Consider the following 26,654-nt stretch of genomic DNA (forward strand, 5'->3'; position numbering starts at 1 on the left):
CCAAAAGTTAGCAATATTTTATAGGCCTATGTCTCTAATTATAGCAGTAAATCTATCAATACGCAAACCGATGAAAAGAAAACTATCACTTATCAGTGCATGCGTTTAAATATACTTAAACTTAAAACTTATTTACTTAAAAATATATATTATGGTGATTGGTGATGAAGTCGTAAAATTAAAACAGCAATATAATATTTAAACTTAAGTAGATTACAAAAATGAAAAAGAAATGCCATTAAAAATGCCGAAAATAATTGGAGTTAGACAAGGTCAGAACTCGTCATATAAAACTCGAAAGAACGGAAGTGGATTTCGAAAAAATAAAAATTTCAAACACAAGTTGCGAGTCGTAAAGAGCGGACGCAAGTTTGTTAATTAAAACTTAGGTTGGTCGTCGGGTAGGGGGCGGGGGGATATGGGAGGGGGGTAGGGGTGGAGGTCACAGACCAGAAATAAATAACGCGGAGGACGTCGCAGTGTGTCCCGTGAGTCAGTTTATTGCGTTTTGTAGATACGAGTGTCTATTAGTATTTAGTTGGCTATCGAGGGTGAACTAGGTTGGCGTGGCCTTGCGGTTAATTATTATTATTTTCAACTCCACAAAAATAACAAATCTACAAAAACCATAATTTATATGCATAAATCATGATTAATCACAGTAAGTCTTGAACCGCCATCCTCGTATTTTAACTTGGAGTTTGTCTATCTGTACCGTCTTTTATATATTATCTATTTTTTGGAATTTTGACCAGTCAGAATGCTTCACAGTAATAAATATATACTTTTCATGCCCTTATTAATATAATGTAATAATAATATCTATGGACGCTTCACACCACGTCAGTCTGGCCCCGTGCTAAGTACCTGAAGGACCTGTGTTACAGGTACCAGACAACGGAAATATATTTAATACTTTTGTTCTATACATATATTTAAGATTTTTATTATATGATACACTTATTATTATTTAATACACATCCATGACCCAGGAACTTTGAAAACTTTTTGTTCCGTCGGCGGGATTCGAACCCGCGACCCCCGGCTTGAGCTGCAAACAGCCCACCAACTGAGCCACAGAGGTCGTCTTATTCCACTTGAATAATATATTTTGTTACAATTTTAATGTTTTACACTACTTTTTTTTTGGGTAACTTTGAATTGCGGTTTAACTTTGAACAATACATTATTGTATTGTTCAAAGTTAAACCTCAATTCAAAATTACCCAAAATCATCCCAGGTGTGAGGTTTTTATCGAAACCGGTCGTGTAAAACATTAAAAGTTAAATAAGTGCATGAAAAGTGTATATATTTATTACTGTGAAAAATGAATTTCCACCAAGAAGTTGTAGTACATTCAATATCATATTATAGTCAGAATGCGTTTAACGTTGGTTTGTTCATTTTATAATAAGAATACTATTTTGCAGCTTCATTACATCAAATTATTTTGCAGAGGTATTTTAAATAGCCCATTTTAAAAAGTGAACTATGAAGATGAATTTTACGTTAGATATAATTTTCCTAGTAATATGCAAAATAGCATCGTTGAATAGGGATCCAATCAGTTTTCCTAGAAGTGATGCAACGTAGTAATATGCTGTACGCAGAAATTCATAGGATTATATGTCCAGGATGATGCAGCTAGCCAATTAGATTTCAGAGAACCGATAAAATATAATATCAGATTGAAATGACATAATATTATTATGTTATTGCTATCATCGCGGGGACTAAAAATAAATATTTAATATTTGCGCCATTCTGGATTTAAATTCAATCAAACATTTTTGATCAAATATCATATTGCATCATATATTCGCTATTCACATTTATGAAAGAGCAGTCATGAATATGATTTTATGTACTCGTACATAATGATTAACAATAACCTAAACTGACACATAGAACGTTATAATGAATATGATATGACTGCATCGTATTATTTATCCCAGTCGATAAAATTATAACTATTGCTCTGCTTATGTCAATACTTTTAATATCCCTGCATCGTGTCCCACTGCGTCAAAAGAACTAATCAGAGGTATCCAGTCGGTCGCGTGAACTTTTTTGTTCTTACGGTTCTTGCTTGATGGTTTCGCTCTTTCGATACTAACTTTACATTAATTCAACCTTGTACTAATCCGTAAATTTTGCTCCCAGCACTCCATGCTGTACTTCTTCCACCACTACGAGCTGCCGGTGATACTACAGCAGGCGCAGCTACAGCAGCTGCTGCTGCGCTCGCACCACGGCATGGGCGGTATGATGCGCCTGGTCGGCATCGCCGCGCTGGCCAGCGAGGGCGCCTACCACGACGCGCCCGGCACAGGTACCCAGGCCACTCCGCCTACCACCCAGTCCACCACACAGACTGTCCAAAACACGGTGCAGTCGACCACGCAGACCACACCGTCTGTCTCCACGGTCCAGACGAATACGACGCACACGGGTGATGTGCGCGCTTCGCCCGAGCGCCAGACGACGTCCACCGACTCAGAGATAAAGATAGAGGAGATAAAGAGGCGGCAGTCGGTCGAGGGTATCAACATCATCAGGCGGAGAAGGAGTTCCCCGACCAACTTCGACACGGGGACGGCCGGGGTGGCCCCGAGCCAGGGCGATGACGCCAGCTACACCCTGGACCGCCGACGGTCGCCGGAGGCCACCTCCTCAACCCTGGCTCCCAGAGCTTCCCCCGAGGCTGACGACATAGACTAGAATATCACTATACTTAAGGTTTATATTGAATATCCACGAGGAGCTTGTTTTTTTTTCCACTATCGACGGTATGTAGACACTAGACAGCAGCTAAAGTACGGTCGCGGAGTGTACGTTGACCCATCGCTATTGTGTGAAGAGATAAAAGTATCTCTTCCACTCGTATGGAAATATTACTTTCTCGCTCCTTCGCGTACTTTTATAAACGCGATAGAAATATATTCGTGTTAATTGAAAAGATGAATAGTGAAATGTCAATGTACCATCGAAGAAATTGATTTATAGGCAGTAATTGACGGACCTACGCCACTTGGTCGGATTATGTCAACCATCGATTGGGTTTGACAAAACGCGACCAAAATAATATGTAGGTCCGCCATCTGCCTATGAATCAACTTCTCTGATAGTACATTTTCTATCTGTTCCGCGACCATACTTTAGCAACAAGTGTAGGCCATCGAGCTATTATAATTTATAGATCCGCATTTAGCGACGTGTCACAGAAGAGTCGTAAGGTATTTCTTTTTTTGTATAATATTCATGGCTATATAAAAATATAGTCTGTTGATTTGTCACACGAAAATACTATTTGCTACTGTCTCGATGGTACAAATGGGCATAAAATAATAATAGTTATTATACACAGGTCTGCGATAAAACTTTTTTTTCTGGACAAAAAGTAATTAAACAATAAAATCTAGACTAATCCTCAATGACTTTCTCTGTAGTGGAAAATTTTAAAAACTAGTAAGCTTGATTGTACATTTTTTGTATTTATTATTCGAAGGTACTTATTAATGGCTAAGATAATGTTTTTGTAAGAAAAATAAAGAATTTGTTTATTGTATTGTACTTATAAAATGTTTTTGTAGTAATTGTAAGTGTTAGTTTTTTTTTCTAAAATGAATAATATTTTCTTATCGTGTCCTTTAAACGTAAAAGGTAAACTTCATACATCTTGGCTTATTTTACAAGCATATATTATTATTTTGCAAAAGGTATGAAATAGTAGATTTCAAAGAGAGCGAACTGGAACTTACTTATAATTCAGTTTGAGCTCATTTATAATTCAGTTTGAGCTAAATTGGTTGTTTTTAATAACCTGAATGAAACTTATCTTTAAAAAACTCACAATTTTTTTTTTAAATGGTGACTTGAATTGTGAATAGATTTTCATTTTAATCTACCATAAGCCATAAATGCATTCAGTCGCTACAAATTAAGATTCGTTTTTAATGTTCTTTATATTTTGTAACATCGCAGTCCTGTGTAAGTCTTTATTTATACGAGCTAATTTTATGGAAAAATTCTTAATTACTTTTCTGTATATTTTATAATTTTTCTCTTCTATGAAAGCGTTCGTATAAATGTAGCCTACTGTGTAGTACGAGATGTGTAAATAATTAGGAAATATTGTACTCGCTAACCAAATATGAAGTGAAGACAGAGTTTTGTGGAACTGAGGCATCTCAAACTACGCCTTACTCTGTAACACACACTATGTCAGTGTGCGTGCGATGCTCTACAAGTCCACCAGTCCACGCCGCGCGTTGCGTCGATGCAACCCTGCCGTTTGACGCATAGTTATTACGAAGCAGTCTTGTTTCGTAATTACGCTGCGTCAACACCCCCCTCGCTTCGTCTCGGGGGCTGCAGAGCTGTCCGTTGTGTGCGTTGCGACGACGCAGCGCACCGTGTGAACACTTTGGTTATTTGTATGTAAAACAACGCAACGGCAGCGCTGCGTCAACGCAACGCTGACGCAACGTGCCATGTGGACTGGCTCTTAGGCTCGATTCATTTGCGTCCGCCGCTGCATCGCGAGATCACAAGCAATTGTATGTAATGATTTATCTTAATAGTGGCGCAGTCGCGCTATCATTTACATACCATTGCTCTTGATCTCGCGGTGTAGCGGCCAATCCGCTCGTTCGCGCGGACGCATAGAAATCGAGCTAAATACATTAAACCAACCTCAGTTTTCGCTCGACAAAACTGTGTCTTGTCTTTATGAGGTGTGAGTAAACTGGTATATTTTGTTGCTTATGATTTATAAGTTGTTACTGTGGTCTGTGTCGAAGGTGTTGGAAGATGATACTGTTTAATGATTTAGTTCATTAAAAACATTCATTCAATTTATTAGTATTATTTTATCCTTTTTCTCTTTCTTATCTTATTTCTTAGGTAAGGAGTTTGAGGTATCTGTAAGTATGCTAAATGCTTTATACTGTTATTCCCTTTACTAATTAAAAGATCAACACTTTATTTACTTACATATAAGTTTATTGGTATTTAATGTTAAAAAAAACCGATAAGCCTAAAACAGCGTCTAAGTATGACATAGGAATACTTACTGTGTGGATCTTTTCATTAGTTGAGGGGTAAGAAGAATTACTTATTATTAATACTGCAGAGCATAAAAAGGAAAACATCATATTATTTTATTCATTTTTTTATTAAACTACTCATTCCATAACTTACTAATATTACTTGCGGGTAGTTCATAAAAACACAAATATTTATTAAAGGCGTTTATTTTACTTTAGGATCTTTTCTTGAATTTTCTTCCTGGGGCGGCGTCAACTGCAGTGCACCTGTAAACAATAGAAGCAGGTAAGTGATGGTTATACCTTGAAAATTGTTCAGAGGGATAGAAGTCTGGTTTGCTAAACTCTCGATTATAGCGCGCACGGTCGACAAACTCCGACAACAACGCGCAAATAGATTTGTTTTATACAGAGTGTAATAAAACAGTGATAATACTTTAGGGTATGTATGGGTCCTCTATATGGAGTTCACTGTGAAAGTGGCAGCGCTGGAAGAGTATTTTTTAAACCTTTGTATGGAAAAATTCATAGCGCGGTGGCGCTTGCCCATAAAAATCACAAAAAAATTTGCTAACCCTAACTTTAGGGTTTTAAAAATCGGCCGGGATCGAATCCTCTAGGCCCTGCCTTAAAGTAGATGCTGGATATTATAACTTAGTTTTTTTTACACCTTGTAGAGAAATGGACGAAGTTTGAAAATTAACTTTTTTTGTAAACTTATATTATGATAGACGAATCAAATCGCGTTTTACAATTTAAATTGCATAACAGATATCATTTCTTGATTGATACATAATTTAAAACAAATTAGTAAATGTCGTCCCGAGCGATCAATCATGTAGAGGACGGCTGTAACTTGTAAAACATCTAAACGACAAAGGCGCCCCTAGCATTGTTGGACTCGTTTTCAAGTTCGAATTTAGTATCTTTTTTCTTAATCTTTTTGAATTGTAATATACAAGATGTTAGTGTAAACGCCGTTATCCTTGAAACCATCAAAATATGAGCTCGTCAAAGTGAATAACTTTTTCTATGAGAACAATGCTGGGAACTCAAAAAAATCCGTCTACATTTCAATAGGCTTGATGACTATTTTTTTTTCTTATTGGTAATTGAAAGACCCTTAAAAATAGAAACATCGCTGAAAGAATGACTCTGATAGCTTAAAAATTCACCAAGATATGACAATTCAAACATCTCATAAAATAGACCTGACCGAAACGCTCCATACAAAGTGCTACGAAAGACTGACTGACTGTCTCTCTTTCGTAGTTTGTACGCATCGGGAGAGAACTTTGTTCGATAGGTATATTAAATATTGCGTTTATAAAAATGGTTTCATAACAAAAGTTGCTTTTAATTGCATAAGTTATCGATTAGTATATAAATATTAAGAAATTTAATTGAAAAAAAAATCGACTTGATTATCTAACTTTGAAGGCGCATAACAAAAAAAATAAAAATGCTGTCGAGCTGTAATTTTGGGAACACTTATTTTTCACCAAGATTTCTTTATTTTATTAACAAAATTCGCTAATCTTTCACCTTGTCATCATCCCTATTGCCGATCCGGGCAGCGTATTGCCAAACTGTATACTGACCCAGACCGGGGTTGCTCTGAGTTCGATCGCAGTTTGCCTTTATAGTTGAAGAGCAAACTGTATACCTATTCAGAGCGTGTCTGAATCGAAATACATTTTGCTTTAAAATACTTGAGCAAAATACATACGAGTCCAGACGTCCATACTTTTCGGCGTCTGGTGTAGTATGTAATAATATGGCATCGATAATTTAGAGCAAAATGCATGCGAGTGCAGACATATCTTATCTCTTTTATTCCCGCGCGGCGCGCTATCATGCCTGCCTTGTCTTCTAAAACTTGCGCCGCTTGCGACCTTGACGCCTTTTTGTCAGTTGTAGTTGATTAATGATTACATTTACTTTAATTATGATTATACATGATTACACAAATTTATGTATTAAAGACACTTTATTTTTCAATATCGACCCCTTTCTGTGATCCCTTTAGTAAGAAATGTAGTAAAAGCCAAAATTCGATGTTACAATACAGGCAAAAAACAAAAATAGTAATTATGACATTTTTCTGTTCTTGATTCATTAATTTATTTGTTTGTTGTTGATTGAAGGAACCCTTTATTATTTTCAGTGAACATCGATTACAAATAGGTACAATTTATTGTGTCAGTCAGTACATCTTTCTTATAAAAAATTAATAAATACTGTCATTGGAAACACTTACATTTTTTTTAACCTGTACCTATAATTTTTCAAAATACTTACTCGTACAACGGGTTTTCTTTTGTTGTAACCCAAAATAATTCACTATAGGTATGTTTTAGGGAAAGTTGTTCAGTTTCACGGATAGGTATAACAACCACACACAACAACATAACAAAAATATACGGGAAATTATTAAACACATTGTATAGGTAGTTACAGATATTCGCATGTCACAGTTTGCTTTACATACAAGCGAGCAAAGTGCATACCTACTCAGATTGGTCTGAGCTCGTATATACTTTGCTCCAATTTTCAATGAGCGCGACGTAGTTCAGTACAGACTATGGGCGTCTGGGTCAGTATACAGTTTGGCAATACGCATCCGGGCATCCGTATGGGTATGAAGACGGCATTTTTTTTGAGTTCGTAGTTCGATTGTTGTCGTAGAAAAAGTTATTTCATTTTGACGGGCTCATTTGATGGTTTCAAGGATAACGGTGTTTACACTAACACACTGTATATTTTAGATGCTTAATAAGAATAAAGAACATTATAGTGTAAGATGGTAAGTAAACGTTTAAATTAATTTTGTTCATCAAAAGTTTTGTTCATTCTGCTAAAAATCTTTAGCTAAGTTAAAATGCTTACATCACATTAATTAGTTAATCTGTACGTATTTAACTTACCTAAAGCAAAAACGAAGTCTGCTTGTAGATTCATTTGCAGCCGGCATCTGGAAAAAAAAATATTACTTTCCAAAAGCTTATAATATGGGCACTGCATAAAACCAATGCACACAAAAATATTATGTTGAACACGGCATAAATATTTAATTTTATTTATTTTAATACAAATTTACTTATGTTTTGGTTATGATTATTGATTACAACAGATCTTTATAACCGACTTCCAAGGTAAAAACAATAATAACATTCTTATAATATGAACTAAAAAGTATTAAATAATTTTTCTTATCTAATAGTGCCTTTTTCCGAATTCGGCTAAACCAACTATTTCTGTACTCAATCTTCATCATTTTGAAGTCGGTACCAGATAGCTGAATCTTCAGTTCTCTGACAGAATATTTGAAACTTTTGGAACTGGCACCGACTTCAGAATTATGAAGATTAAAGAGATTTTTTTTTCTATCGAGAAAAATTTAAGATATAATCGTGTTTTCGCTAGTACAGACCATCGCAAATATAATAATTATATTATAGTATCGTGTATTTAAAAAATGAAACAATACGTAGAGATTATTATCAAGTATAAATTTTATACTTACTTGATAATAAGCTACGGATTGTAAGTTCATCTATTTTGCTTTAATCGCCCACTTAAGTTATTCATTATCTTCTTTATTCTTCTAGATGTGTTCTTCAATCTTCTCTTCTCTTCTGTCCACCGTCGACCGTCTCCTTGTCAGCTACGTGTATTCTCAAGCAATAACATCTCGTAATGTGTGTTAATTCCCCAAGAATACGCGTGACCTCCAAGTAAGATCTATCTTCTGTTTTCTTCTAGATTCTTCTACAATTATTTCATTCTTCTTTTCATTTTTCATGCTGCAAGGGTCTTCTGGTAGGTGCATTATATTTATAAGTACGTGTTAAATAGTCCCTGTATAATTTATTAATAAGGAAAAAATTATATTTTCTTTCGGTGTCTGTTTTACAACTAAATTATAGATAATAATATACATACGTAGATAATATACATACGTAGGTACAAAATAATTTTGGAATTCAGGCACATAGTTACATACATCTAATTAAGCATTGAATAACAATATTTGCTAGGCGTTAAAATTTACATACAATTAACTATAGTTATTAAAGCTTCGGTTAGCTGGTCAACTTTTGTTTCCAAATAAGTAGGTGCTGACACTTCTAATCTACGTAACATTTTATATGCTACACACGTGCTACAAATTATTTCTAACATTATCAAAAATATATTTTCTTCAATCCCATACATTTATAGACACAAACGGAACTATCAAAGGGACATGACATTCAAAAGCGTATTGATACTTATCTGATCCGGGCATGAACGGGGCATGAACCGACCGAATTCAGGAGGGCAGGGGGCTAATCTTGGCCCCGTGTGCCCCGGCACGGACGCCGGAGCCCTTAATCCGCCCCTGCAGTGGGCCCCTGATGGGCCCCGCCGGCGGATTTGCTGCGAACGAAACAGACAGATTGTCGAGATTAAACGCTAGTCTGTAGTGGCGATGGTACTAATGGCCGCTGTTTTCATTACCTCAAATTGGATTAAAAGATCTGTTTAGATTACAATTATTATTGTGTTGATTTAGTCGCTAATGGTTTCAAGGGCGTCGCCAGCCGATGGCGCGGGGGGGGGGGGGGGCAAGTTGACTTTACCTACTACAGTCTACAATTCATACTTTACTCACTCTCTATAAATGAGAAGAGAAGGTATGAATTGTAGGTAAAGTCGACAGCACATGAAGCTTTTCACTTGTACTACGAGCCTTACATCCATTACCAGATTTTAATATTATGGTAGTCGTTGTTTGCATTATATTTGGCAACTTTTTTAGAGTCTCTGGGGGGGGGGGGGGGGCGGCAGCTGCCCCTCCCTGCCCCCCCTTGGCGACGCCCTTGAATGCTTTAAGGTGAATTTGTAATGTAATCATTAGCGATTTCAATTATATGCGACAATAGAAACCAAACAAATTCGCCTGAGAAATATGCACATAATTTAAAGTCTTTCTTCATTCGGAAAGATGGATCATGTTCACATAGTATTATAGCTGTAATACTATGTGAACATGATGTTTTTATTAAAAGTCTATTCTTCTGTTCTAATCTTTAAGTACCAATCTATATCTATCAACTAAAATGTTGCCAGGAATTTGCGAAACAACTAAATTAACAAAATCCCGCATTGCCAGATTTTTTTTAATTATCATAAAATTAATTATACAGACAAATGATTAAATACATAAAACGTTAAATACATAAATTTTAGACGTGGGAGAGCCATGCTTCGGCACGAATTGGCTGGCTCGACCGGAGAAATACCACGTTCTCACAGAAAACCGGCGTGAAACAGCGCTTGCACTGTGTTTCGCCGAGTGAGTGAGTTTACCGGAGGTCCAATCCCCTACCCTATTCTCTTCCCTACCCTCCCCTATTCCCTTCCCTTCCCATCCCTACCCTCCACTATTACTCTATCCCCTCTTAAAAGGCCGGCAACGCCCCTGCAGCTCTTCTGATGCTGCGAGTGTCCATGGGCGACGGAAGTTGCTTTCCATCAGGTGACCCGTTTGCTCGTTATTTCATTTAAAAAAAAACTTGAGTTCACTGAATGTAACCCAAATAAACAGCTGCTTTAAAAGTCACCCGGAAATATCTAAATATTAAATAATGTTTTCACTATAAATCGGCAAAAAGATCCATGAGATAAATCTTATTCAGAGAGCGGTGAACGAGGACTGTTTCATCCTTATCTCTTTTGAGTGTTCACTTTGAACTCTGCCTTTGTGGATGTGTGAATAAAGTACCCCGTTCAGTCCTGTTTTACCTCGGAGCCTCTATGAAAACGAACCTTACGTCGTTGGCATAGCGACGAATAAATACTTAACTGACTAAGGACTAAGGCGGAGTCCGGAGACGATTCGTGAGCATATCCTACATTGTATCATAGGTTGAATTGAAAAGATCGCTTATGATATTCTACACATTAATAATGTTTAAAATATCTTTAGTTTTCAGATAAATATAATAGACAAGCTTATAAGTATATTTTCTTTTCTACTAATACAAATAAAACACCTATTTTAGGACAAAACTGTATCCAGGTAATAATTGTTCAACGCATTAAAATGTTTGATTAATTTTTCCGCTCGTGAACTGATTCACAAACAATTTAACTCTGAAGGACCTTTATGTTAACGACATAAGGATCAGTCTCATAGATTTTAAAGGTAAAATATCTGTGAATGGACCATAAGCCATCCACAATACGTCCCGGGGCGGCCGGCTGTATAAAGGAAAATTAATTTTGGAATACACCCAAAGAAATTAACTTCTACCCGCGGTAAAGTTAGGAACAGGGGAACAAAAAACATTTTCGCTCGTACAGGTTTTAAATTAGCCGTGCGCGAAAAATACAATAAGTGTTTTGGAGAATTCTTTAAGTTATTGTGTGTATTATTAGCTAGAATTTGGCGATTTGCCTGCCTATCTCGTATGGGCTTGATGAATTAATAAAGCCTCATATTAGCATTTAGGTATCGACTGAAAGAAGTTACATATGTAATAATTATTCTAAGTAATCATATTAAAAGGATTGTGATTTGTGGAATACCCCATCGTCATCCACACTTCCACGAAAATTTTATGGCCTTGGATCCCACCATAGAAGGACCTTCACCGAGCTGGTTAATGCATGAAAAGTATTTTATATTCAATTACGTATGTCAACAAATTTATTGCAACTGGGTTGCCTAAAAAAATTCAGTCCAGAATTTTCCTTTTCTTCTGTTAACATTTCGCTGGTTTGTTTAATAGACAATTTGCATACCAATCGAGAAAGTATGGAGCCCGTAGAATATGAAAACGTTAGGTTGTCTATTTGTTCCCGTCACAACTCTTAGGTAGGCAGGTAAATCGATACTTGTAACGGTCTGGTTAATGCTTATTGCATATTCTACAACCCACTTGCAATAAATTTATTGACATACTTATTTATACATAAAGTACTTATTATTATAATATAATATATAAAGTATTTTTCATCCATTAACCAGCTCGGTGAAGGTCCTTCTATGGTGGGATCCTAGGCCATTATTAATAAATAAAAATATTGTAGTGGAAGTGTGGATGCGAAATAGCTGCCACTAAAATGACACCAGCAATTTGGCTATATACAAAATGACATTGGCAGTTACAAGATACTAGATAGTGTCAATAGTTCTGATGGCTACGCGTCAAAACCACCTTGCCTCATCTTAAAATTCTTCCTAGAAAAACATTCTACCGTTAAACTATAAAAAATTACACACAAACAGACACCAAAACAGCAGCAAATAATTACATTTCGTATGCAGAATCATTTTTCTTAAGCAGACTGCAGATCGGTCCCTAGGGTGAATTTAGTCTAGAATTATAAAGACTGGAAAGTCTAAAGTCTAGTCAGACTAATTCTTATATCTCGGAGTAATGGAGCTGCCAATCACGACAAAGCGAGCCGGGATAAAGGAAGCCAGTAGGAAATTGCATCTTGACTATCATAACTTATTGTTTCCTATGAGGGTAGTTTTAAATATCGATTACTTTACTCAGAACAACGGAACTAGCTGCCGTAATTGTTCAATTTGAGACGAAAATTAAAATTATATACCCGTCTCTTTCTCAAAACATTAAGATTATATATACGTTAGAAAACATCTATAGTATTTTCATCAACGCCATCTTAAAAGGCAGTGCAGTACTTATGCTCAGGGACGCGACTTCGTAGTTTCTTTTTAGGGCCCCGTACCCAAAGGGTAAAAACGGGACCCTATTACTAAGACTTCAATGTCTGTCTGTCCGTCTGTCTGTCTCAAGAACGGTGATAGTTAGAGAGTTGAAATTTTCACAGATTATGTATTTATGTTGCCGCTATAACAACAAGTAAGTACTAAAAACAAAATTAATTAAATATTTAAGGGGGGCTCCCATACAACAAACTTGATTTTTTTGTCATTTTTTGCTTAACATCAATTAAAATCGGCCAAATTCGAGTCGGACTCGCGTACGAAGGGTTCCGTACTATTATAGAGCGAAAGTAGGGAAAAATTTGTACTTTTTGTATGGTATGCTTATTATAATATTTTGTAATTATTATTTTTATTTTAATTGTATTTTTAAATATTAAAGTAAATAAATATATTCTTAATTGAGAATTTTGTGAAAATTTCAAGTGTCTACATGTTGCCATTATAGATTACGAGTCAAAAAGAGGCCAAAAAAATGACGTTTGTTGTAGGGGATTGGGCCTCCGGTCAACTCACTCACTCGGCGAAACGCAACGCAAGCGCTGTTTCACGCCGGTTTTCTGTGAGAACGTGGTATTTCTCCGGTCGAGCCGGCCCATTCGTGCCGAAGCATGGCTCTCCCACGTATATAATAAAACATTTTATCTCCCATACAAAAATACAATTTTTTGCCTATTTTTGCTCTTAAATGGTATATTAAAGTGCGAGTCGGACTCGCACTTAGCCAATTATTTGTTTATATGTAAAAGTTGTGACTGTAAGATTTTTATGTTTTTGCCATGTGCTCGGCTTAGTTAGTGTTTGAAAGTGGTATTTTAATTGACAACTAACTATAAGAGGTACCTACTGTGAAGTGTTCTATAGCAAGATGCGACGTGTGCCAAGCAGATACAGACAGCATCCGACTTTTCATCAACTGTATCATAAAATGTAAAACTTTTATTTATACAAAATGTGAGCTGAAGGAACGCACAACCGCAAATAAATAATTCAAACCAATTAACCTTCCTAATCCGCTATACTCGTCAATTTCTTTATAATAATTTTGGTTTTATAAAGTACATATAATTGTTAAGGGCAGTTACAGGTTTAGTAATTCAAACATACTTTTAAGAACATTTTTGCTATACATTTTGACATTTATTATGAAGAAAAAACTTATTAATATTGCTACTTTATTTCTTAATTTACCGTCGACCGCGCTTTTTAATAACCCGTATGACACGAAATAAAAAAAATTAATTGCTCTCTTGCACAAAGACTTAGCCGCTCCGCTAGCCGCCTAGGGCGCTAGGGTTGTAGCCGGCTAGATGATCGCTCGCTTCATTAGCATTTTAATTAGCTGTCACCCCCCAGACTTAGCCACCTGCGTCTTGCGCTTTTATGAATATTTTTGTTGGGGTTAATTTGTCTCGGAGGCCTTTGACAGGGACGAAGATTAAAAGGCTACTTGTTCCAATATTGGCTTTATTATAATTGTATTGTTATACGCTTCTTACTCCCTCATTTAGGTTGCTAAAAATAACATTTTATGGGTGAGACGTAATGCGAGATTTAAGGTATAAAATTAGTAGGAATAAGATTTAAAATCTTATTGACACGGTTGGCCACAAAGTTTAATTTCACTATATTTATTGTTTATATTTAAAGCGATTTTAATAAACTCGTATAAAGATATGCTTTTCTGGTACTTTAGTCATGAATAACTTGATTTGACGATAACTTTTGTAATTTATTATGCATAGTATCAATCACGTAATGAACTTATCGCAAACACATTAAAATTAATACCTGGTTTCCAAGGTTTTATGGTGGAAGCTATTCGTAGATAAGCAAGATTTTACAGAAGCAAGCCATTTTACCGCAAAAACATTGACCAATCAACAACGATTTTATGTAGAAAGAGCTTTTGCCCTCGGCTATTTTAACCCCTTGGAGGTAAAATTGATCAAAATCTTTTCTTAGCGGATGCTTACGTCATATCATCTACCTGCATGCCAAATTTCAGCCCGATCGGTCCAATGGTTTGGGCTGTGCCAGAGTAGACAGAATAAAGCCCGTCACAGACTTAGCTATAATATATATAATATATTTATAGCTCGGCATATTAATATATATTTTCTATACTAATTTCGCGTGACCACACACTCAGCTATAATATATATTTCTGTGGCATGTGGATTTAGTATAGAAAATATGTCTAGTAAATATATTAATATACAGTGTGTAACAAAAACTAGTGATAATACTTTAGGGTGTGTACATGTTCCTTGTAGAGAGTTCACTGTGAAAGTAGCAGCTCTGAAAGACGAATATTTTTTTTCACTTTTGTATGGGCAAGAGCCCGAGCGTCACGAGTTTCCCCATACAAAAGTGAAAAAAAATTTTGGTCTTTCAGCGCTGCTACTTTCACAGTGAACTCTCTACAAGGAACACGTACACACCCTAAAGTATTATCACTTGTTTTTGTTACACCCTGTATATTATAGCTTAAGTCTGTGACGGGCTTTATAGAGTATGCTGACTTAGAACTGATGTTGAAATTTTTTAATTTGACGTATTATGACGAAAATCGTCGCTAGGGTTGTTAACTTGTTACCTACGAATTTAAAACTATGACATATTCGATGGACGTGTTCCTCTTTGGTCGTATTGTTGTTTGTGTTTTGGCACATGCGATTAAAATTGTCAGAATCCAATTTTGAAATCTTTATTTTAAATATTTAAAAATAAATTATATCAGCCAGCGCGAGGCACATTCCGTTCATAATTCTATAGTTTGTGCGTTTTATGATGATATGCGACATGCGTGACACATTATAATTGACAATAGTAGGGAAGTTACCTAACAAAATTAATCGATAGTTTAAAAATATCGAATCACTTCGTAAAGGAATTGCAATCGAAATTATCGATTTCGTACTGACATTTCAGTGGTGCTGGCGATTTCAGATGGCCGCCCTTTTTTATCGATTTGATTTCGATTCAAAAGAGTCAATCTCTATTGACATAAGTTCCGTTTCATGCATATGACATTTTTCAAATTTTTTCGTAACAATAATTTTATACTCCTATTTCACAGTTAATATTTATAATTTTTATTAATAAGTTAGCATTTAGCATCTTTTAATTTTTATTCATTTACAATTACAGGAAACATTTGTTTTTGTAGATGGAATATAATTTATTACATTTTGTTTTTTTTTGTTTTCTTGTAAAAAAAAAACCTGTAGCAAGGAACGTGAAAACTGTCACCCATATCGACGACCATAAACCCGACGAATTTGACAGATATTGAAACCTGTCCGTTTCTTTGCAGTCGAACTACTGGTAGTTATGTCTATTGTGGCTGTGCTTTGATAGATCACCATGTCAGTTAGTCACCTTTCAGTTTTATATATATATATATATATATAGATATAAGGTAACGAATAATAAATACTTAATATTTGTAAACGTATTGTACGTTACAAAGTCTCCGTATTTTCTCAACACTACAGTTTTAACTAATCTCCATGAGCCGGGTGAGTTACCCGACTTAAGATAATAAACACATCATTACAAGTCGATTTAAGTCGCCTTTGAATATCAAAGGGCATGTGTAAACGCGCCTTAATTACATGTGGTGTTTGCTAATATTAGTTTTCGTTGTAACTTGTATGTTATCTTTAAAGTGGAATAGGTTTCAACGTCACTTAACTCGAAAATAAACATTTTAACTCAAATATGTAAAGTTTAATTAGTTTTTTTTTTATTCTTGAAATTATGGTATTCTTGTTATCTTTTATATATTATATAAGTCTGTAATTTTAAGTATTGCACTATATGTAAGTAACTATCAATATATTATGCAGTGAATTTTCAGAAAAAAAGCTTGCAACTTCGCAAAAAAAGAGTGATGAGAGATGAGCTTTTCTTTTATTAAAGAGCTGCAACCCAACGCTACGTTTGAACCATAAAATTAATATACCTAGCGGAATAGAGCAACAATCTCGAGCTGTCAAACGTAACCAAAATTGGTTTTCATCTGTGTGAAAAATATGTGTACGTATACACTTACACAAGCATGATTGAAAATGAATTCTATGAGATTAAATTGTCAACGTGCGGCACGTGCCGACTGGACGTCAAAAAAAGAGGGCTGCTGTCATGTATCACACGTCTCTTTTTACCACGCAGGGTTACTGATAGTGACATCTCTCTTGCTCGGGCCTTTGTTTCTCTATTCCGCTAGGTATATTAACTTTATGGTTTGAACGCACTTTTGTTACAAAATGTACTAGTCTTGACAACTGTAATGTTGCCATAGATATAAAGTTAGTTTCAGATGTCACCGAGCCAGACTCTTGTTTGCCAAACTGTTTTTTTTTTTTAATAACAAAAGCGTACGCCTTATTTTCACCACCAAAAGTTATTTTATAATTTTTACTGATGACTTACTGTATTTAACCGTGATCTATTTTGTCACTAATATCCATATAAGTATATCCTTACACATGATATAATTATTGATGACTTACTGTATACAGTATACTGCAACTTATTTAGTCGCTAAACATATCCTAATACATGATATAATAACCTCTAGTCTGTCGTTTGTCGCCCGGCGGTATGTCAAATCCCACCCCTGTCTGTCGCGTGTCGCCCGGCAGCACACATAACAACACTCATATTACGCGCGTATTTTATCGCTATCATATTTCTATCAACACTTGAATACGTTGGAGAACATACTTGGCTGTTTAATTTATTGCATAACTTTATTGAGTCATTCACAATAGTAAGAAACATAAGACCCTTTTTTTTGTTGACAAAAAAAGGGTCCGACCTTTTTTGTTTTTATACCCACTTTGAAAACAAGTGTCGTGAGAAAAAAATGTATGGAGAGATCTGGGGTTTACCTTTTTATTTCATGTATTTATGTGCAAAGATGATAATAAAAGTTAATTTAAGTAATAAAACCTCTTTTATTTTCTTTCAAGTAAGGAAATCTAGATAAATTCTAGGTACCCTAGATTAAAATTCCTCTATTAGATTCAAATCGTTGCTCTGACAAACATGTTGAAAGAAAATGTGAAAAATAGCTTATTCTAATTATAATAGTAATTGTAGCAATACATAAATGTTATTAGAATCGTAGAAAATCAAGTTTTAGTTAAACCTAACGGCTCGAAACCCGCGTCTGTCGCGGTGTCGCCGGGCGGTATGACAGATATCAAGATGACGTCAGATTTTAATCGACAGAGTAGAGGATAATACCATAAGCTCAAGTGTCGGCTAATCTCGGTGTTGACTCTCAATAACTAACTTCAAACATAATTATCTCCTCGATTTCCCCTCAAATTGGCAACGCCCTCCGAGGGATTCCCCGATATTGGGATTGCCGATATTGGGACCGATATTAGGAGAAAATTTCTTGTACCAACACGATATCAGGGTCATTGTTTGCGTATTTCATTTAATACAGATTGATTCTATCAACATTCATTAAGTCTTTATTGGATAATTATATTTCGTTGGGATTTTTGGATAAATTGAGACGTAATTTCGTTTGTATCGTGAATAGGGCTGTGATGATCACAGCTGTATTTAAATTATGTTGTGCCGTATATTATTATTTATTCGTAAACGTGTTAATTTAAACCAAACTTAATCAAATCAGCCAAATTGCAATTCATATCCCATTTTCATGTAATTTATACCAGCCTAACTTAATCAAAATCAGCCAAATTGCAATTCATATCCCATTTTCATGTTCCAAGAATAACACACAAACACACACAAAACCTCGTAGCACTTCTAAGAATTTTCGTTATGGCCATAATCCACAAAATATTGATTGCGTAGCACGTCTGTAGCAGTGCTACGAATTTTTCTTATGGCCATAATCCACAAAATATTGATTGCGTAGCACGTCTGTAGCAGTGCTACGAATTTTTGTTATGGCCATAATCCACAAAATATTGATTGCGTAGCACGTCTGTAGCAGTGCTACGAATTTTTGTTATGGCCATAATCCACAAAATATTGATTGCGTAGCACGTCCGTAGCAGTGCTAAAAAAATTATTCTTATGGCCATAATCTTCAAAATGTTGACTTATATTATCACATATTAAAATATTTGACAATAATATGATATTTTGGTATTATAATATTATGCATTTTAGTTCAACATTAAAAAAAGAAATTAAGTAAGTAACAAAATACTTGATTTCGCTAAAAATAAAATGTAAAACCCAAATACAATATCATGCTAAAACATCAAGTGGCAAAGCTTATTAGCTTAAATAATAAACAGAAAATTAATATGATTCCTGAATTATTTAATTACTGAAAATTGTATTTAAAGTATTTGATTTCAACGTCAGGTAGCGTTGAAAGGAGTGACGTGGAAGTAATAAATAATTTTAACAACAAAATAACAAACACTGAACTTGTGGAATTCATATCAATGTCATCGAGATAAAATTAAATAAATTCAATTACGAACAAAATGACACCGAACTCAGTGAAATTAAGCAACAGAAGTGGCTTTAAGGCGGCGTTACACTTCACCCTGAAATTAACTTGGCGAGTGCTTCCATATTTTCCTCAGAACAGTCATATTTATTTCTTATTTGTTATACGTTTATGAGTAACAAATCAAAATCAAAATTCAATCAAAAATGAATATTTATTGATATTACTAAAAATTTTAAAGTAAAACATATATTTCTAGAAATATAAAACAATCCTTTCTTTAAATAACGTTTTAGGTTATTCTAATGTCATAAACGTCAGTGTTACCCATAGTTATAATAATAAAATTTAAGTAAAATACAACGCATTCACTTTTTTTCGACCTCCGTGGCTCAATGGTTAGAGTGTGTGGCAACTCAAGCCGGGGGTCGCGGGTTCGAATCCCGCCGACGGAACAAAAAGTTTTTTAATGTTCCTGGGTCATGGATGTGTATTAAATATGTGTATATGATATAATAAAAATCTTAAATATATGTATAGTATAAAAGTATTAAATATATTTCCGTTGTCTGGTACCTGTAACACAAGTCCTTCAGGTACTTAGCACGGGGCCAGACTGACGTGGTGTGAAGTGTCCATAGATATTATTATTATTATTATTCACTTTTTAAAATCAATTATAAATTATTTCATACAAATTATATTAAAAGTCGAAAATCTATGTGAATGGCAAGTATTAAGTGTTTATCCGTTACGACTTTTCTCAAACTGAATTGAGCACAGTGTAGCGACCGCTTAACAGCCTCCGTTGGTAATCCATCAGTGGCTGTCGGCGGCAAATTTTGAATGAAAGACTTAAGGCGGTTTATTGCCAGAGTTAATGTTACGCGTGACTCGACTGCCAAGATATGATTTTAATTTAGGGCCCCCGTGGCCCCTGCGCCTTCCCCTTTTGCCCCTATCACACTTTACATATTTTGGAGAAAATCTTGTTTGATGAAAAAGTATTCCGGTGTAAACAGACTAATGGAAAATTCATTTTAGTATGCAGCGTGTTGTCTAGAATATATTTAAAATCGCGAGTCGCGACTGTGTACTTTTTAACATGTTAGAGATCCTTTTTAGGGATGGCGATGTTTAGATTTTCCAGTCTTTTCATCTACATATAAAGGACCTCAGGCATTCTGGTCTAGAAATAAATAAATGCGTGGCCAGAACTAAGAATACTTCCAATAGCTAGGTTATTAATACCTTAAACTAATTCTATGAATTTAACACTGTTACTTTACGTTTTTAAGTAGTTATTTAAGTTTTCGTACATAGCTGTAACTCATAATAATAATAAATAATACCTAATATATAAAAAATGCAGTTATACGGTTAACGCCACATATTTCTTTTAGTTCTTAATATGGCCTAGCTATTTTAAATAATCCTAGGTCTGGCCGCGCATCTTTTTTTTAGACCAACATTGTATGGAAATTGCCTGATGACTTTTATTAGTTTTTCCTTTTGAATTCTATTCTATATAAAGATGCATTTACTCTCTAATACATAATTTTAAAGAAAGCAATTGAAAGAAAAATTATTACTAAAAACGTAAAGTTTCGAAATTTTATCTTTCATTTTTTGATAAGTAAATAACGCTTTTATTTTTCGATATTGCATATTACATCCAAAGATTTTGATCTCAATCTATCTATATACGACATACGTATAAATATTAAATAATTGTCGTTAGTCTCGCTAAAACTCAAGAACGCCGATTTGGCTCACTTTGGTCTTAAAAAAAGGTTTATATTAGGAGGAATAGGAGGAAAGTGATACGAAGTTTATATATTTATTTTTATTTCTTCGGAAAACTTACAGCTATTATCATAAATTAACTTTACTAAACAGTAACTATAAGCCATTTAAAGTAAAATTAAAGAAGTTCACCGGGTTATATAGTCTTTACTCTTAAGATGCGCTTACACGGGCAATAATTACGGCAATAATTGCTCGGTGACACGAATGGAGAGATCTGGAGCAATTAGTGGAGCAATATGAAGCAATTTATTTCATATCGCTCAATGTCATAATCGCTCAAATATTTGATGGCCACATCACTCAATATTGTATTGCGCAATATTGCTGCTTGTTGCCGCAATTTGCTTGATGTAGTCGTGACGTCAAAGTTGACGAGAATTGACTGGAGTTGAGCAATTTTAGTTGCCCGTACAAGCGCACCATAGTAATAACAGTTATAATAATCTGAAAAAGTTTCACTACCAATAATATGAATTTGGCAAGTATGTCAGTGAGTGGATCGAGTTAAAAACCCGTGCGGCAATTCGGTTTGGATTCCATGATTCAATTACTGACGAGCGGTGAGCGCCCACCGGCCACCGACGCCATGAAACCACAGATTTTGTGGTATTTTTGACATTGAAATACAGGAAAATAGGCATTTAATAAACATTTTATATATTCTGTCTGTCTGTTCTTCACGCTCAAACCGCTGAACCGATTTTGCTGAAAGCCATGGAGATAATTTGAGTCCCGGGAAAGGACATAGGATACTTTTTGTCCCGGATACGTACGGTTCCCGTGCGATAAATGAGTTTTGGCACAACGGAGTTGCGGGCGTCATATAGTTGGAAATAATTAAATATTTAGCACAGATTACACGGATAGAAAATCACTTGGAAAATTAGAAAATTTCAGAATACTACCACCGCATAGAAAATAATATCAACTGATGTAACCTTACCGATTTAAATTTTATAGATATGACGGGACAACCTCCGTCGGACCGGCTAGTAAACTTATATAAATAAACTTATCAACCCAAGCCCGCTTAGCATGCCGTTTAAAAAATTCGTTCCCGATCTTCGTAGAGAAGAAATAACTGAAATAGTTTCTATGATAAAAGTTCTCTCTTCAAAGTAAATTAAAAAAAACTTCAAAATGAACGCTCGATTCTAAGGTGCTATGAATAATTTTACATCTTAGTTGACTATAAAAATGTATGTCTAGTATACCTTGGAGTTTACGGTATGTCATAGTTTATCCAAGCCACGAAGCACGTCATTTCGACGTAATTAAATTTAGCAAAGTTTGGTGCAGGTGCAATCTTCAGGGGGAACATTCTGGAGCATTTGTTCCCTGTCTCGTGTCTCGTGTCTCGTCCCAAACTACGGTGTAATCTACTTCCCGGCTTTGTAAGCGCTAATGAGGTAATGTGTTAGTTACCTCAATATTATACGACGTACCATGTGTAGTATGTGTTGGCAATTTATTAATAAATCACTTGTTTAGCGCTATAATTGTATAGATATTTTTCTGCCATAAAACGTTAAGTATAAGTCATGTTAAGATTTTGAATTTTGATATTTTTCGAAAGCAATATGTCAAGTATATCTTAATTGCCACTCAATAAAACTCACACACTCTTCTTGCCAAATCACTAAAATATGTAGAGTTCAATAGATTTAGTATAGTGCATTTAAAACGTCCATTGCTTGTAAATATCAAGCCAAATACCAAAAACTAGATAAAAGAAATACTTTAACACTGAAAGTGTCATGTCGTCAATAAAACTTGCCAGGATGCCGCAAAAGTGTTAAAGCAACGGGTAAACTAACATGGAACGGGTTGCCTGACCATGGGTAGTCTAGCAACGGGTAGCAAAGGGTAGCCTGACAATGGGTAGTCTAGCGACGGGTAGATTGCGGCGTGCTAAGTGGATTGGAGATCTCATCTGTCCTCCGTCAGGGCGGACTACGAATTGCGTTAAATAAAGTCAAATTGAGCAATAAAGGCCCGCTGTAATGCAATAGAATGCCGTCGCGCTCAAACTAAGTAATTTACACCTCCAGCTAAGGACCAATACATACTGGCGCACTGTTTCGTTCGAATTTTCGTTTTCTTAAAAAAAACACTAAAGTTTATTTCTTGTTTGGTAACACGTACCGAGAAGTGCCACGAGTTCTATTCTTTTAATTATTATATTGACAGTTCAGATTTTAATACGACAGAAAATTATCCGACATTTTATTATTTCCTACACACTGTAAGGTAGAGCTTTTGAGCTTTGGAACAATCGATAAGTACTTAAGTAGATAGGTTTTTGTATTGAAATTGCAGTCATTAATTATAAGCACACGTCCAATATCAATCAATCCATTCATCCATTTCCTTACTTCATACTCATTACTCATACATTCTGTCACTCTTTTCATCTGTTTTTGTCTTTGATTTTGATTATATTGCATTCATGACATTTTCATTTTTTGATAGGTTAGTAAAAAAAATGCTTGATAAAATTGAAAACAATTCTTCTGTCACATAAAACATGTCGTATTGTAAGGGTCTATAAAACACTACAGTATGTATTGACCCTTATACTCCGCTTAACCCGGGTTTACCGCACACTTTGTGGGCGCTAGTGATTTGTGTTGTCTTTTATATTGCCGAGACGGTCGTGTTCTTAGATTTGTGTTTAGAATCTAAACTTAGCTTACTTTAAACCGATCTTAAGTTTACATTTTAAATACTGTAGACGCATAAGTTAATCCAAGTTGATTTAGTGTTTTTAATTATTGTTTTAAAGTACAATACAAAATAAAACTTTGCTAATGCATTGCGGAAAATTTAATTTTATATTACATTGTCTTTATCTATGTGAAAGTGCGTCTGTCTGTCGTCTGATACCTCATTACGCTTTGACCGGGGAACTGCTAGACGGTGTCTAGCTATCTTTTTATAGTAAAACTATCTTTTTATAGGGAAAAATGTACCCTTTTTAAGGTTTAAGTTTTAAAGAATTTATTCTCAGAAGACATGCAGTCACTTATATGAGAACTTAAAACTAAAGTTACATTTTTTTTACAATGGTCATATTACAGTAATATATAAATACACAGTAGTATAAGTTGTTTTAATAATATTTTGTGTTCCACCAACGATATATTTCATATTTGCTTTAAGTAAGTTTAATTACTATTATTTTATAAAGTATTATTTTATATAATATATATATATATATATATATATATATATATATATATATATATATATATATATATATATATATATATATATATATATATATATATATATATATATATATATATATATATATATATATATATATATATATATATATATATATATATTTTTTTTTTTTAATACAATATTCTATTTTATTCATTCAATTTTAATACATTATTGAAATAGCTCATTTAAATATAAATATTATAAAAATACAAAATAATATCTATCTATAGACGCTTCACACCACGTCAGTCTGGCACCGTGCTAAGTACCTAAAGGACTTGTGTTACAGGTACCAGACAACGGAAATAAATTTAATACTTTTATACTATACGTATATTTAAGATTTTTATTATATCAAACACATATTTAATACACATCCAGACCCGGGAACATTGAAAACTTTTTGTTCCGTCGGCGGGATTCGAACCCGCGACCCCCGGCTTGAGCTACCATCGCGCTCACCACTGAGCCACAGAGGTCGTCAAATAAACCCGTTATTGCCTGCAAGATGTCGTTTCCTCATTTTCTTTGAAATTTGACTCCTCGCCTGGCGAATTTTAAAGCGAACCTTTTTGGTTCTTTACGTTGACATATTAGGGCGCTAAATAACATTCAGGCAATTTGGCTAAGGAACTTACCGGGGTTGAGGCGGAGTAGGGGGAATGGTGGGGGAGTTTTTTTGCGAGAAGCTGGCCGCTTTAGAGAAATCATCAGTGGTAATGTCGTCTTAGGGTTGTGCTTTCTTGTTTTTTATTTACTACAAATAAAATATTATAAAATAGCAATATATAATCAGTGTAGTTATAGAATCCCTGTAGAAAAACCTATAAACTTATCCAAACTACCTAATTTAGTAGAGATAATATTTTGATGTTTTACTTCCTATAATTCCTTGATTTATCAAGTGCTTTCTATTGTACGTGTATGCTATAATTAGATGTTGCTCGAAACCTAGTTGCACTTTTTTATAGCGAAGAAAACCGTACATTTGAGGCCGACCCTTTTAATGGTATTTTATTTTCAAATTTCGGCCTTAAAAGAAGTTCGAGAGGATATGGGACATATGAATTAAATTATTAGTATGAATTGTAAAATAATAAAACCTAACGATAATTACATTAATTATTTCAATAACAGTATACTATAGTATTTAATTTTGTATACTTACTCTTTGGAACTTATACCAGCCTACTCTATAACAAGAAACACCTAAGAGGTAAACTTACATACAGATAATTGTAATATAGTACGGGAGCTCTAGAACATTTTTTTTATTACTATTAAGCTATAGGGTTATAGGGTTCTGTAATCAACAAAACTTGGTTGACTACTGAACCCTAAAACGGAACCCTAACAAGCTGATTTTTTGTATATTGATAGGTTAATAGTTATATAATTTAAGAGTAACATTGTCCTACAAATAGAACAATCCATATTTTAGGACCATCAAGTCAAAGTATGAAATCCTTTCTATTTCTGTTAGCTACCACTTTCAAGATTTTTCGCAGATAAAAATGTTGTTCGTCTCAAAATGAAGCTACTTACAAAAATTTTTCTTGATAATAATCAAAAAAAATGTTCTAAGGCTCCCGCCTGCCGTACTATAATTTTACATCGTGTCAGCCCTACCAACCCTTTCTTCATCTCGGCGGCGGGCGGCGGCGGTTAGGTTTTAAACTCAATTTATAACAATTTGTGTGTAATCAGAAGCGGGGGAGACATAGGCGCTTATTACGAGATTACCGAGACTGTTACTTCTTTAAATAACGTTACGGTGCGCTGGCTTTTTCGCGTCTATTTTCTCGCAGATGCTTTTATTTTTATCTACTTATCGACTTAGTTACTTTTAGTTTCAGAATGACAATTTGTTTCTGTTTTCTGCAAGGTCCGTAAATCGTTACTAATATTATAATTGAAAAAGTTTTTTTGTCAAACTATCCAATTGGTACATCCTTACCTACACGCTTAAGAGGGCGACTAACCCCAAAAATCAAACATCGTCCTTCTCTCTTCACACTCACGCCCATCTTACATATGCCAGGTGAAAAAGAACGACGCGGATTCATCGCCAAATTAGTTTTTTCTCAATAACTCGATAAATATACAACATTTAAAAAATCCGCTAGGTCGATCTCTCAATGATAGAATTTTATACAATGTATTAATATATTAACTTAGTTCAATGCACGGTTATGGCAATAAATGAAAAATTCGTGAAAATTAGATGCATCTTTGTGATTTTTTTCTATCGAGAAAATTTTAAGATATCGTGTTTTTGCTCAGATCGAATTCTCGGAAATATAATGTAGTATCTAATTTTAGAAAATGAAACAATTCGGGGCTTATTTTCAAGTATAA

At 34.7% G+C, this 26,654-nt stretch overlaps 1 protein-coding gene and 1 long non-coding RNA gene across 5 annotated transcripts in view; one reads left to right on the forward strand and one right to left on the reverse strand.

Annotated features, from left to right (window-relative positions):
• The window catches only part of LOC121737019 (membralin), a 140,658-nt gene extending 137,632 nt beyond the window's left edge, over positions 1-3,026 (forward strand). For all 4 annotated transcript variants that reach the window (XM_042128537.1, XM_042128536.1, XM_042128538.1 and 1 more), the window contains exon 11: positions 2,165-3,026. In XM_042128537.1, coding sequence (XP_041984471.1) covers positions 2,165-2,722 — 558 coding nt within the window. In that variant the 3' untranslated portion in view covers positions 2,723-3,026. The remainder of the gene's footprint in view (positions 1-2,164) is intronic.
• Positions 1,982-21,418, reverse strand: LOC121737024. The gene is made up of 3 exons (XR_006037091.1): positions 21,214-21,418; positions 8,298-8,300; positions 1,982-1,994 (listed from the first exon to the last, which is right to left on the reverse strand). It is a non-coding gene; the product is annotated as an uncharacterized LOC121737024 (long non-coding RNA).
• Positions 21,419-26,654: the final 5,236 nt, after the last annotated feature.

Source organism: Aricia agestis, chromosome 20 (genome assembly GCF_905147365.1).
Source record: "Aricia agestis chromosome 20, ilAriAges1.1, whole genome shotgun sequence".
Classification (NCBI taxonomy): domain Eukaryota; kingdom Metazoa; phylum Arthropoda; class Insecta; order Lepidoptera; family Lycaenidae; genus Aricia; species Aricia agestis.